Raw genomic sequence first — 16,470 nt, forward strand, 5'->3', positions numbered from 1 at the left:
GGGAAGAAATAATGAGAAAAATCGACAATTTTATAGCCACCGTAGGAACACCAAGAAGGATTCTTCTAGACATTGCAACATATTTTAGAAATGATCGTTTCAAGGGACAACTTCGAGAACGGGGAATAGAGACAAATTTTGTTAGCATCAGACATCCACAGAGTAATCCTTCGGAACGTTTTATACAGGAAGTGACGAAGTTTCTACGGATTACAACAGAGGGTCAACATCGACGATGGGATAGAAAAGTCGCCGAAGTAGAAACGTATCTAAATACCATCCCGAGCACTGTAACGAAAGAAACCCCAGAATATATAATGAAGGGTATAATGCCACTAAGACCATGGGAAGATAGAGAACAAAAGGAATACACCCAGATAATGGAAAATATGCAGAGGAGATTGCGGAGAGCAAACGAAAAATATGTCCAGAGGCAAGACCAAAATAGAAAAAGAAGACCAGTTACTTTCAAAAAAAGGTGAGAAGGTTATGGTGAGAGCATTGCGCGTGTCCAACATACCTAGCAACGTGTGCGGAAAGTTAATGCCTGTTTTTGAGGGTCCGTACATAGTAAACAATGAGAATGGGATAAATAGTTATGAGTTGAAGCACATAGAATCAGACAAGATTAGGGGAATTTATAATATCAACGATGTTTACAAATATTATGAATAAAATGCTGGTATTGTTTTTGCATAGAGAAAAATCCCTGCATAATTCAGTAATTTTTATCATATGCAAAGGCGGGGATTTGTCATACTTTTTCTTTTCCAACCAAAGAAAAATAAATAAAAAAAATCCATCGAAATAAAATTTTAAGAAATCATTATAAACAAAAATGTATATATTAATTTAAGATAAGATTTAGTGTAGATAAGAATAGAAATTTGTTTGGCAAACGACCTGTTTCCGTTGCAAACAAAATTATCAAAAAAACCTTTGTTTAGAATTAGAAGACATTTTACCTGTAAGTTAATCTCTTCATTGTTTGTAGAGTCGAGTATTAAATGACCATATTCTAATCTTTTGAAATATGTATAAATGATGTATTGAAAAAAACCAATTTTAAAGTAAGCTATTTAGTTTTCTCTGAAACCGAAATTAGGCTTTTCCAATATCATAGTAAACACAATTTAAGCTTTTTGATTGGACGGTCGTTTTTAAATGGGAATTTGGGAGTCGATGATGAGACAGGAGAGGTCAGTCATATTTTGGTCATCGAAAGGAAACAGTCGTGTGTCTCAAGATAGGGTGTGGTTCGTGAGTTTGGATACCGGCGTAACGAAAAGAAGTGAATAGTTTGAAGAAGGAGATAACAAGTAGATTAAAAGAGGTCCTTGTATCTACCGTGGGCATTTTATAAAGTATATGTGAAAGTATTCTTACGGCATCACGTTGACAAAAGGAGGTCCTGGTGTCATAAATAAGTAGCGGAGTTTGGAGAAGTGAATCAGGTGTTTTTTGTGTAGTCTGAAGGAGGTTTGCAGAGACGTAAAGAAAGAGCCGAGGTGCCAAAGAGGGAATATCACATCTTTGAGGAGACTGGACTTTTCTGGGTATGTTCCAACATACAACTCAAGAAGAAAATAAACTGTAAGTGTTTGTACAATTGAATTTTATATCTGTGAAGTATCGTTTCGACATCATGGTCATTAGCATTCAAATTTAAGAACTGAGGTTTTGTTAGGCTAATCAAAAGTTTAAAGTTTTGTGGTTTCTTTTTTCAAGTAAAGAAAATTTTAAGTAAAATTGGTTTTTCACGTAATATAAATGTATGTAGCTTTATAATCTTATTATCATAATAATTTGATTTATTTTCTTGTATGCTGATTGATAAGATAACGACAGAATTTAATAATTGTTTTATTCGTTCATATAAAATAAAGAAACGTAAATCTTTGTAATATAATATATTTGTATTATTATCCTTTCTTCTCTCCCGATAAAAGACAACTAGAAAATCTTTTGAATCCATCGAACACAGGTAATATAAGGATTATTTTACTTTTGATAACAGATAAGTTATAATTTTTTTATTGGCTCAATAAACTAAGTTTGAACTCAAAATAAACAATCATAATAATATATATATATATATATATATATATATATATATATATATATATATATATATATATTATATATATATATATATATATATATATATATATATATATATATATATATATATATATATATATATATATGTATATGTATATGTATATACATATATTATTGTTTATTCTATACCTTGTGCCAATTGTAAAAACGTGTATATCGGAGAATCATCTCGTAATTTTCACAATAGAGTAATATCACATCGCGGCGACATAAAAACCAAAAAGATAAACGCATGTGCGCTCACAGAGCATGCATTAACTTTAAAACATGAATTTAATTTCGAAGATTCCTGTATTCTGGCAAAGGAAAAAAACCGTTCAAAACGTGTTTTCTTGGAAATGTGTTTCATAAAATCTAATACGTCTTGTATAAATAAAAAGTCAGACATAGATAAATTGAGCAACATTTATTGTTACTTACTGACAAAACATCAAAAATAAAATAAAGATTTACTTTTACATATACACACCGTAATACACCTGCATACAAAACATGTTGCATACTATCAAGACAGGTTTAATATACTACTTCCATTAATATAATAGCAAGAACTCCTAATTACTCTTTAATCACACTATTTTTGTTTTTTTTTCTGTTCTCTATGGATCAGTCTAAAACACACCATGAAAAGATGTCACTAACAAAATTCTAACTTTCCAACTAAATTTTAAAATGTATATTGTCCATTATTTTAAATGTTATATTTTATATGTGTGTTTTTAATGTTGAGTGTCGTAGCTTTACAAAAATAATCTCAACGACTAGTAAGTTGTAATGACAATTTGAGATATGTTGTAAATATTTACACTTTCTTCTAATTACAGTGTCTTGAAGAAGGAATAAAAGAATTCCAAAAGCTCGACCAAAAGTCAAAAGAGTGTTTTTATAACATCTCGGCCAAACCTACTGACTGCAGCCCTAATAAACTGTGTTGTTTGTATATATATATATATATATATATATATATATATATATATATATATATATATATATATATATATATATGTATATATATATATATATATATATATATATATATATATATATATATATATATATATATATATGTAGAAGTAACAAGAAGTCGGGAGACCTCGATAGCCAATTAGGTGAACCGCAAATTCAAAGCCTCTTACTGGAGGCTGTTAAACAACGCTAGGAATAACCTTTTACTCCGACATACGTTTACAGTTTACCCTTGAAAAACATTATCTTTTTCACTGTTTACGTAGAGAAAAGACATTAAAATTGAAGTAAAAGATAACATCTTATTTCAATTCGAATTCAACCATTGTTCTTCACGTGTTTGGAGTTATTCAATTTCTCATCAGAAACAGTTGCGAAAGTTCAAACTGAAATGAAATTCAATCTAGTTTTTGGGCGTTATAATTAAAATAACAGCCTGGTACGCTAGCAGCGGCATCTATACGAAGAGTATACAGTCAGAGGATTTGAATTTGCGGTTCACTTAATTCGCTATCGAAGAGAGGTCTCCCTACTTTTTGTTACTTATATATACATAATTCAACATTCATATATATATATATATATATATATATATATATATACATATATATATATATATATATATATATATATATGTATATATATATATATATATATATATATATATATATACTGAATATATAACATATATTTCAAATAAATATTTCGATTTTTAAAATTTACAGTTTAAAATTTTATTGAGTTATCAATAAAACAAATAAAATATTATTCAAATTTAATAAATTATACGTTAGCGCATTTTGCCTAAGAGCCGGTACATTTTGGAATAAAAATGGTAAATTAAATGAAAAATAAATGTTGAGGATCCCAATTAGGCGAAATTGTTTTTAATGTGTAGTAAACACAGTTTACTACAGAAATAGATAATTTAGATAGCGTACAGCTAATTTAACGGTTAATTAATTTAATAATAAATTTAGGATTTTTAAGGATTGAATTTATAATTTGTTTTATTAACTATTATTTTAACGTCTTACGTCTTAAGTAATATATTTTAAATAAAGAATTAATATCCACTTCATCTAATCAAAAAGTACATATTATTTGCAGGCTTGAGCTTAAAATATTCTCCGACTAAAAAAATAAAGCGTATCCAAACTAAAAATAGATCTGTTTGATGAAGACGTAAGGTCAATTTATTATAAATTTCCACCTTGAAGAAAAAATGCTTCCAACGATTAAACGATTATATGTAAAGTTTTAAGAAAAAACGAGTTGCACTGAAAACAAAGAAACTTTCAGAAAGGAGATTCCTGATGAAAAGGCAAGTGAAGACTAGTTTGTTTATCTCAATTTCGTAAGGAAAACTGAACGATTTTTTATACAGATGAGACGCACTTGCATTCGGTAACGGCATACAATTGGAGTAATACCAGTAGTAGTAGTATATATACAAATATAATTCATTCTTTAATGCGAATGAATTATATTTGTGGTGACCATCTAAACATGAACTATTCGATAATGCACCATACTACAAAAAACAAGAGAACTCAACTTCATACATTAAAAAAATAGATAAATAAAAAAAATTGTTCCCAAAAGGTAAGCATATACATTCAATTTGACCTACCAACATTAATAAACAAACAAAAACAAATGCTACGATAAAGACTACAACTGATTCTTATAGGCAATATTTGCAAATGTCTGCTTCACAAACGCGACATAATGGCGATTTGTAACTAGCAACTATTTTTGTTTTTCTATCCAATAATTGTGGACATTTTGAGCACCTTATCCTTTTATCTAAACTAGTATTGGACTAAGCAGGAACATATATTTTTAAAATGGAAGCTATATTATGTCTCACTTGTCTTGAAATTTAAAAAGTATCTTTTCTATATGATCCTGAACAAACTGCCGTGCCAAAGACTAGTTGATTGCTGAATTCATAACAAGACTTTTGAGGATTTCCCGGTAAACATGAGTATATTCATGACTTAAACATCAGAAAGGAGGACTAATCTCACTTGATAATAGTGTGACCTTGCTGAAACGTCGCGTCATCAAAACAATGGGTTTTCTAAAAACTAAAACTTTTCAACGCGGAGTGCTACACCCGGAAAACCACAGAAATCATATATATTAAGTATATATAAATATATATATATATATATATATATATATATATATATATATATATATATATATATATATATATATATATATATATATATATATATATATATCATTCTCAGAGTATTCCACCAATTATGGTGTAGCCTCCCTTACATAATCGTTCTTCATTTCTGCCCATGATTGTCTAACATTCCATAATAGCCCCACCTAAAATTGGTACATCTTCTTGGTCTCCTGACACCTCTTGGATGCCACAGTGTAATTCTAGTGGAGCATCTATTTTCAGTTCTTCTCCCTTAATATTTTATCCACTGCCATTCTGTGTAGATTAGATTTAGGATTTAATTGTGTACATTAAATAAGCGACAGTGGTAATCTGTCTTATCCATTTTATTCTCTTTCGATCTCTCTTTGTTATACCTAGCATGCATCGCTCCATTGACCTTTGAGTGACTTTAAGTTTCGCTATTATGTTTTTCTTTAGTGTCCAAGTTTCGCAGCCGTATGCCATTATTGGTAGTATACACTGATTGAATCCCTTTTTCTTAGGTGAAGTGGTATCTTCGATTTGAATATAACTGAATATAAGTGCAGTGTCGTTTACTATTACATCTTGGACATCCATTAGCTGGTTTTACATGATTTTCGCTAGCTGCATTTAGGTCACTCATAAGTTCTTGTAGTTCTGCAGGATTATTAGAACGATGTTGTCTGCAAATCTTAAATGGCTGAGGTATTCTCCATCAATGGGTCGGCCTTTGTGTTCTGCCAGTTAATTTTGCTGAATATATTTTCCAGAGTTGCAGTAAAGAGCTTTGGTGATATTGCTCCTCCTTGTAGGATGCCTCTGGTAGTGGGAAACTCTGGAGTGTTTGTTTTCATACATTTTTACCTTAGCTTTTGTTTGTTAGTATGTATTTGCTAAAATCTCTATGTACGGTTTGTCAATGCCTGGGTTGGTCAAAACTTTTGTTACTGCCTTGGGATATATATATATATATATATATATATATATATATATATATATATATATATATATATATAATCGAAAGCCTCCTTGAAATGTGTGATGGTTAATGCTAGCGGTATTTTATATCCTGTAGCTCTACTCATTAGTTCTCGAGGCGTTAATGATATATTCCAAGGTACTGAATCCACTTCTGAAGCCAGCTTGCTATCTTGGCTCTATAGCTTCTAATACCTTGTTGATATGTTGTTGATGATCTTTGTAAAAATTTTGTATATGATCGGTAGTAGACTTATAGATTTGTAGTTCTTGATATCCTCTTTGCTACCTTCCTTATGATTGAGAATTATGTTTGCGGTATTGTAGTGGGTTGGTATGCATCTTGATCTTACGCAGTTCGAAAATATGCCTGCTAAAAAAATATATATATATATATATATATATATATATATATATATACATGATCCTTTTCTAACTTGGCTGCACCGTACTGAAGACGACCAATAGTCAGAAATACGTATTTCTTTTTGCGAGACATGCCAATACATTTTACTTTTATTATTTACTCGCATTATCCTTTTTCATTTATATTATATATATATATATATATATATATATATATATATATATATATGTATATATATATATATATATATATATATATATATATATATATTCTTCGTCGTCAGTATGAGTTAATGTTGGGGCGTATATTTGTATAATTTGTTTATTGTAGATATTGTATATATATATATATATATATATATATATATATATATATATATATATATATTGTGACGATTGGGGTTTATAGAAAATAATTTATAAGTTATATACTACATAATATTAGATATAAAAAAGTATTTGATTATTTTAAATAAGTTATATACTAGAGAATTTTATAAAAATTATTTATGTGAGGGCATTTTTAATAAATTAGCATATAATAATTGTAAAAAATTGTATTTTAGTAATTTTTATGTTGTAAATAAATTTAAGTGAGCCATGTGCTTAGGCAACCAAAAATACTCTCGGAGATTGACAGATATTTATACTCTGAAGTGACGTTTAAGAATATTTACGAATATAAAGTGGGTTATAATAATATATTGTTTGAAATGTGTATTTTATTAAATTAGAGTGTTAGTTACTAATTTAATTATATATTCTGATCTGAAAAGCCTAAATGTAAACAAAATTATTAATAGAAAAGAATGGAATTCTCTGGATCTCCGGAGATGGCCATGTTTGCGAAATGGTTTGTTCCAGAAAATTCAGACAAGTATTTGATAGAACAAATTGGAACATGATATCTTACGAGATGGTTCTAGAAATCCAAAAAACATATAAATACCCGTGATTTGGATTCAAGATGGCAGTTTTTTGGCAGTTTTTAAGTTTTTAGTCAGAAGTCAGGCCAGTTCATTATGAAAGTTAGTACATAGACACATTTAGTGAAGTAAATTGTTCAGAATTTTCAAGAAGTCAGTCAGAAAAGTTTAGTAAGAAATATGAAAGTTAGTTGGAGTCAGTGAATCAGGTACAAATAGTAGAATTGTTTAATATAGTGAGTTAAATGAAGATTAAAAATTATGCATATAATTAATGCACATTTATAATTGTACACAAATAATTATTGAAGATTATAAAAGTATATTGGAAGAAATTAAATTATATTATGGTTGGAGATTAGTATAAATCAACTTATAATAATTGGATATTGGTATATTGAAAAGAAGAATAAATATAAATGCTGTTTGCTGGTTTGGTTGGTGGTGTAGAAATGCTGGTGAAGAAAACTATATCTTAAATTGGTAGAAGCTGATAATTGAAAAAAGTAATTTCACAAAAACAAGGATAACCGAAGTACGAAGACTTTCAGTGGTGATTAGAATATATATAGTGGAAAACAGTTCATTTAGGCATTCAGTGAAAGAAAGGTACAAAATTTTGTTAATATAATTTAGTTAATGTCATAACAATTTCAATTTTGAAGATAGTTTGTTTAAAATTTAACATTGTCTATAGAATTTAATTAGTTTTATAAGAACATCAATTTAAAGATAGTTTATTTTAAATTTACATTGACTAGGTTAGATATGTATGTATGTTTCATAATAGTTATAATAAAGATAATTTAAAAAAGTACTTACAAGCTAATTCTTTGAGAACCGCGATAAAAACCCTATATATTATATTATTAAAAATACTCATTGCTCATCATTCAAACAAAAAAACACATCATAACAATTTGGCACCCAACGCGGTGGCTCTCTATTTAAAAGAATTAGTTTGGGAAGATAAGTGCTCTCATATAATTAAATTAATTATCAGTAGAAAGGAAAAATAATAGATTTTATTATTAATTATATTTGAACAAGTAAAGTCTCAAAATGTCTCAAGGAAAGAAAGGTACAAGAAGCAAAAAGAATGAAGAAGATGTGGAAGTAGAAACACAACCTATACAAGAGGAGAGTTTAGTTCAAGTTCCACAAGATACTGCAGAAATGAATCCAGAAAGAGAGGAAAATGTCAATATGGCAGCTTTGATGTCATTAATGATGCAGATGAACAAGACAATAGAAGAGAATTCAAAAGAAATCAAAGAAGACATAAAAAAATTGGAAGAGAATTCAAAAGAAGTCAAAGAAGACATAAAAAAATTGGAAGAGAATTCAAAAGAAGTCAAAGAAGACATGAAAAAAATAGAACAAAAAATGGAACAGAATTCACAAGAAGTCAAAGAAGACATGAAAAAAATGGAACAGAAATTGGAAGAGAATTATAGAAAATTAGAAAAGAAAATAGAAGATAATAATAATAAAATTGTAAAACAAATGGAAAAACAAATGGATAAAAAACTTGAAGCTGCAGAGAAAAAAGTAGCAAATGAAATAAAAAGTATACGGAATGACTACAAGAAAAGGATAGACAATGAGAGGACAGAAGTAAAGAGGATTATTCAAGATAATAAAATAGATATAGAACGGAAAATAGAGTTACAGAAATGTAACTTAGAAGTAAAAATTAACGAAGACAGGAGAAACACAGAAGAAAAATTAGACGATATACAACAAAATATCCAAATAAATAGTAATCAAATAAGAAATGTGGAACAGAGAATAGATGATATTTCACAAATGAGAGACATAGGGAGACCTTACTTAAATTTAACAAATGAGACTGGGATTAAATTCTCTGGTAATATAAAAAATTTGCATCCTAGAGTATACATAAATAGTTTAAAACATAAATTAAGATTTGTGAATAATATTAATGATATTAAAGATTATATTAGAGTGACATTAAATGACAATGCAGCAACTTGGTTTGCTAGTATTGAGAATGATTTAGATAATTTTCAAACATTTGAAAATAAATTTTTAAATTATTATTGGGGTGAATTAGAGCAAGCCAAGTTTAGAGAAATTCTATATTTTGGAAAGTATAATCAAAATTTAAAATCAAATATGGTAGATTATGCATTGAAATTGATAACAGTTGCAAAATATTTAGAACCACCACTTAGAGAGGATGAAACAGTCTTAAATGTATCTAGACATTTTGATGCTGATGTTGTGCAAACCGTAACTGTACAAAATATTCAAACAATAGATAGTTTTATTAATTTTATTCAAAGAATACAAAGAGGCAATATGACAAGTAATAATAATAACAGAAAAAACAATAGTAACTTTCAATATAATAGAAATGATAATCAACAATATAGACAATCATATAATAATTATAGATATGTTGATAGTTTACAAAATTTTAATAATAATAATAGTAATCAAAATAGACAGAATTTTAATAACAATACTAGTTATAATAGACAACATTTTAATAACAGTACTAATAATAATAAACAAGATTTTAACAATAGAAGAAATACAGAGCGACCTAACTATAATAGACAGGTAAATTGTGTTCGAAGGAATAGAAGCTGCGAAGACAGGGAACGAAGTAGTACAAGGCAGGAAAATGTGAGTAGAAGTCATAGTAGGGAAAGACATAGGACATCAGATTCAAGTGGTCAGATACAATCTGACAATTCTAATAATCAAAATTTTGTGCAGTAAACTTTCTGAATTACAAGTTAGGCCATTGCTATTATGAAAAACCTTCTGAATTTATTTCTTTAGATGAAGATAAAATTATTGAATCTATTAATTTAATTTATATAAATGCTTTGGCCAAAAATAAAATGATTAAAATTATGATAGATACTGGTTCAGAAAGTACTTTAGTCTCGGAGAATTTTATTTTTAATACATTAAAACTATCAGATATAATAAAGATTCCAAAAATTAAAATTGTTGGTGCAAATAATAAGAAGTTGGGTGAAATTGATAAACTAGCCAATTTTAAAATTAATATTCTTAATAAAGAAATTAATATGCAAGGATTTATTGTCAAGGATTTATGTGTTGATATATTAATGGGAAATGATGAATTGGAAAAGAAGAAAGTAAAGATAGATTTTGAAGAAAAAATGGTAACTTTGGAAGGGCAAATAATTAAATTTATGCAGAAAGATGAGGTAGAAGAAGGAATAAGAGTTGATAGGATATTATTAAAAGAAAATAATGATGTTTATGAAGAAGAAATGTATTTTGATGATAGGGAAATGTCCCAAAAGAATGTAAAGAATAATTATTGTAGTGAATATTTAAGGAATGGAAATTTTAAGCAGATGGATGCCTACGAGGCGGAGTGCGTAAAATTGGAAGCAAGGAATAATGAGTACATAATGAAGAATAATTTTATTTGTAAAGAAGAAGATATGATGAAAGTTTTAAATTGCCCTGAAGAATATAAATCAATAGTCATTTCCATATTGCAGCAACACAAGGGACTTGTCAATAAAGAAAATAGAATTGCACAAAATTATATCCATAGTATAAAAGTTAAAGAAGAAAAAGATTTTAAAACAAAATCATACCCAATACCATATAAATACAGAGAAGAAGTAAACAAAACAATTAATAATATGTTAGAAGATGGGATCATTGAGAAGGCAGACACACGTTTTATTAACCCCATAGTAGTAGTACGAAAAAGATCAGGTGAAATCAGGTTATGTTTGGATGCAAGGAATATTAACAAGATTACTGAAAAGCAATTTGAAGCACCAATGAGTATAGATGGAATATTAGGAAGAATTACAGGAATGTCATTTTTCACTAAAATTGATTTACAGCATAGCTTTTGGTTAATACCTCTAGAAAGAAAAAGTAGACAGTATACAGGATTTCAGATAGATGGAGTAGTATATCAATTCAAAGTAGTACCATTTGGACTTCAATCATCTTGCAGTGCTCTATGTAGATGTCTTCATGATATTTTGGATCAATATGAACATTTTGTAATTCACTACATTGATGATATCTTAATTTTTTCTAAAACGGCTGAAGATCATGAGAAACACCTAAAAATTATAATAAATAGATTAGACAAAGTGGGACTAAAAATAAATCAAGAAAAATGTACATTTTTTCAAAAAGAAGTCATATATCTAGGTTATAAACTTAACACTAAGGGAATCGAAATGGATCCAGAACGGACACAAGTCATTCAGGAATATAAAACACCACACAATTTAAGAACTTTAAGAGGATTTATTGGAATAATTAATTATTATAAAAGGATGATACCAGATCTAAGTATAAAAGAAATTCCATTACTTGAACTACTGAGAAAAGGTGTAAAATGGAGATGGGATCAGAGAAGAGAACTAGCATTCCAAGAAATTAAAAACATTTTTCTGTCAAATTTGAAAATATACTATCCTGACTACACACAGCCATTCATATTAAGAACAGATGCATCAATAGAGAGATTATCAGGGGTATTATTACAAATACATGATGGGGTCGAATACCCAATACTATTCATTTCAAGAATTACAAAGCCACATGAAAAGGGTTACTCAGTTTCAGAATTAGAACTAGCAAGTATAATACACTGTGTCACAAAATTAAGATTTTATTTGTTGGGTAATGAATTTACTATAGAAACAGATCACCAAGCTTTAACGTCTATATTAAATAACAAATATGGAAACAGTAGAATACATCGGTGGAGTCTAATACTTAGTGAATACTGCTTTGAAATCAAATACATTTCTGGAAAATCCAATATAGTGGCAGATGCTTTATCAAGGTTAGAAAATACATCACAAAAAGGGCAGCGAACAATAAAAATTGGATTAAATCAATTAGTAGAAAGTACTGGATTATATTCTAAAGAAGAAATTATAAGAGATCAGATCAATTTGAGTGAAAAACAAAAAGTCCTTAGGAAAGATGGGGTATATTATAAAATAATAAATGGCATAGAAGTATATGTAATAACTAGAACTTTAGCAAAGAAAATATTGAAAAATTTACATAACAATTATATGCATATTGGTTCAAGAAAGCTATGGATGCTATTTAGGGACAATTATTTTGCAAAGAATGACATAAGTATAGCAAAAGAAATTACTACCCAATGCCCAATATGTCAACTAAACAAAGAAAAGAATTTCAAAAACCAGAACACATATAAATCTAATGTTGTATATGAAAAACTAAATACAGTTTCCATGGATTTTATTTCAAATTTAGTTCTCAGTCCAACAGGAAAAAAGCATATACTAGTGATAGTTGATTTATATACAAAATTTATTAAACTATATCCCTGCTCCAGAACAAATGTTAAAACATTAAAATTATATATTAATCAATTTTTCGAAGAAATAGGACCATTTAGAAATTGCATAATAGATAATGCTACATATTTTAACAACCAAAAATTTCGGACATTTTGTGAGAAAAAGGGAATCAAAATTCATTTTACAAGTATCAGACATCCTCAGGCAAATCCTGCAGAAAGATATATTAAAGAAGTTATAAAATATTTAAGGATACTGTGCCAAAATCAACACGAAACTTGGCAGCAACATATACCACAAGTAGAGTATTTTTTAAATAATACACATAATTTGAATACAGAGGAAGTACCAGAATATTTAATGTTTGGCCATATAGGAAACAGAAAGTGGATTAGTGAATATAATCAGGATATGTTAGAACAAGTAATGCAGAAAGTGAATAACCGAATTAGGAGGAAAGCTGAAAAATATATCAGAAGACAAAATCGAAATATAAAAAAACCAATCACATTTCAAAAAGGAGACCTAGTGTTAATTCGTTCACTTAGAAAAAGTAATGTTAAAGAAAACCGTTGTAAGAAATTACAACCAATGTTTGAAGGTCCATATACAATTGAAAATCAGAATGGACTAAATAGTTATGTGTTAATAGATGCAGAGAACAGACTAAGAGGCATATTTCATATCAACGACATTTTTCAATATCATGAAGAGATTGAATAATGATTTCTATACCTTTAACACAAATATAATAACACTAATAACTTACTGATAGATCCATTTCATAGATAGATGGTAGATTTCTTTGTTGTGAATAAATTTGACATCATACTTGTTGAATTTTGTATATATGGAAATTAATTTGTACCCTAAAAATCATAATTTGGGGTTAGATACTATAATTGCTATAAAAATGTCTTTCTAATATAATAAAGTGGAAAAACTTACCAATTTATATTGATGAAGTTATTTTGAATGGAAATAATTCCTAGATTTTGTCTATAAATAAACAGAACACCATATCTATTATATTTTTAATTAAGGTTATATTTTATTCTCTGATATCGCATCCATTGCTCCATTTGACATGACAGTTTGACCATAGAATAGCCGAACTGTGCTCCGTTGTTCTCTGTTTTGACATAGACAGCGAACAGGGATGTATTTAACACATTTTAAATAAAAAAAAAAAATTTGATTTATTAAATTTAATAAGGTATGAGAAAATTAATATTTAAAAAAATAATAAGTAAATTATTTATTTTAAATATTATTTTTGGGGTATTGTGACGATTGGGGTTTATAGAAAATAATTTATAAGTTATATACTACATAATATTAGATATAAAAAAGTATTTGATTATTTTAAATAAGTTATATACTAGAGAATTTTATAAAAATTATTTATGTGAGGGCATTTTTAATAAATTAGCATATAATAATTGTAAAAAATTGTATTTTAGTAATTTTTATGTTGTAAATAAATTTAAGTGAGCCATGTGCTTAGGCAACCAAAAATACTCTCGGAGATTGACAGATATTTATACTCTGAAGTGACGTTTAAGAATATTTACGAATATAAAGTGGGTTATAATAATATATTGTTTGAAATGTGTATTTTATTAAATTAGAGTGTTAGTTACTAATTTAATTATATATTCTGATCTGAAAAGCCTAAATGTAAACAAAATTATTAATAGAAAAGAATGGAATTCTCTGGATCTCCGGAGATGGCCATGTTTGCGAAATGGTTTGTTCCAGAAAATTCAGACAAGTATTTGATAGAACAAATTGGAACATGATATCTTACGAGATGGTTCTAGAAATCCAAAAAACATATAAATACCCGTGATTTGGATTCAAGATGGCAGTTTTTTGGCAGTTTTTAAGTTTTTAGTCAGAAGTCAGGCCAGTTCATTATGAAAGTTAGTACATAGACACATTTAGTGAAGTAAATTGTTCAGAATTTTCAAGAAGTCAGTCAGAAAAGTTTAGTAAGAAATATGAAAGTTAGTTGGAGTCAGTGAATCAGGTACAAATAGTAGAATTGTTTAATATAGTGAGTTAAATGAAGATTAAAAATTATGCATATAATTAATGCACATTTATAATTGTACACAAATAATTATTGAAGATTATAAAAGTATATTGGAAGAAATTAAATTATATTATGGTTGGAGATTAGTATAAATCAACTTATAATAATTGGATATTGGTATATTGAAAAGAAGAATAAATATAAATGCTGTTTGCTGGTTTGGTTGGTGGTGTAGAAATGCTGGTGAAGAAAACTATATCTTAAATTGGTAGAAGCTGATAATTGAAAAAAGTAATTTCACAAAAACAAGGATAACCGAAGTACGAAGACTTTCAGTGGTGATTAGAATATAATATAGTGGAAAACAGTTCATTTAGGCATTCAGTGAAAGAAAGGTACAAAATTTTGTTAATATAATTTAGTTAATGTCATAACAATTTCAATTTTGAAGATAGTTTGTTTAAAATTTAACATTGTCTATAGAATTTAATTAGTTTTATAAGAACATCAATTTAAAGATAGTTTATTTTAAATTTACATTGACTAGGTTAGATATGTATGTATGTTTCATAATAGTTATAATAAAGATAATTTAAAAAAGTACTTACAAGCTAATTCTTTGAGAACCGCGATAAAAACCCTATATATTATATTATTAAAAATACTCATTGCTCATCATTCAAACAAAAAAACACATCATAACAATATATATATATATATATATATATATATATATATATATATATATATATATATATATATATATATATATATATATATATATATATATATATATATATATATTCACACTTTCACACATTTCAACGAATCATGAATCATCGAACTAATCTTACAATCATACAATATAAACTCTGCATAATATCCTACTACTAATATCATACTTACAGCTTTTTGCCCGATATATGAAGCATCGCTATGCGAAGAGTAGGTAATATTTGGAACTGTGATCATGATTATGTTGAATATCGCACCACAATTATTTAATAAATTATTGTAAACCGTAGTTTTATATCACAAATAAATTATCACAGAATAATACTTAATACGTTTCCAATTTTAGAAACTTGCAATTAAAGCATCTTGCACATTGATTTAACACATATTATATAATAGAATTCTTGTCGTACGTTTTAATATTTTCATTTTTTAATGCGGCAATAATTAGTGACTTTCAATTAAACTTTCTACGTTTTGTTTCAAGTTATTCTAAATAACCCTGTCGTGAAACATATTGACGGCAAGAGCAATGACGAAGGTAGGTTAAAAATAAATATCACACTTCTGTAGAGTGTGCGGTATTAACTAATAAGAATTTAGAAAACAATTTAACTAATCAATGCTTGTTAAACGTTTTTATGTATGTTTTTTAAAATACTATATTATTGGGCCGTGGGTACTAATGACAGAAACCATTTTCGTTGGCATCTTAATTTTTTTATTTTTAATACGTGAAAATTAACAAGATTTGAAATACACTTTATCATAATCTTATAGAATTTTCAAGTGTCCATCGTTTTTATAAATCTGCAAAACTTGTTATACCTACTTGTATAGTAG

General features: G+C 27.6%; 1 protein-coding gene across 5 annotated transcripts in view; it reads right to left on the reverse strand.

The window, feature by feature from the left end:
* Positions 1 to 16,470, reverse strand: part of LOC140441359 (TBC1 domain family member 1-like) — a 515,776-nt gene that overhangs the window by 134,313 nt on the left and 364,993 nt on the right. The window contains exon 1 of one of the 5 annotated variants that reach the window (XM_072532032.1): positions 15,799 to 16,181. The exons of the other annotated variants lie outside the window; for them this stretch is intronic. Coding sequence (XP_072388133.1) covers positions 15,799 to 15,864 — 66 coding nt within the window. The 5' untranslated portion in view covers positions 15,865 to 16,181. Of the gene's footprint in view, positions 1 to 15,798; positions 16,182 to 16,470 lie in introns of those variants that run through there. 5 annotated transcript variants of the gene reach the window in all.

The sequence above is a fragment of the Diabrotica undecimpunctata genome, chromosome 5 (genome assembly GCF_040954645.1).
Source record: "Diabrotica undecimpunctata isolate CICGRU chromosome 5, icDiaUnde3, whole genome shotgun sequence".
Classification (NCBI taxonomy): Eukaryota; Metazoa; Arthropoda; class Insecta; order Coleoptera; family Chrysomelidae; genus Diabrotica; species Diabrotica undecimpunctata.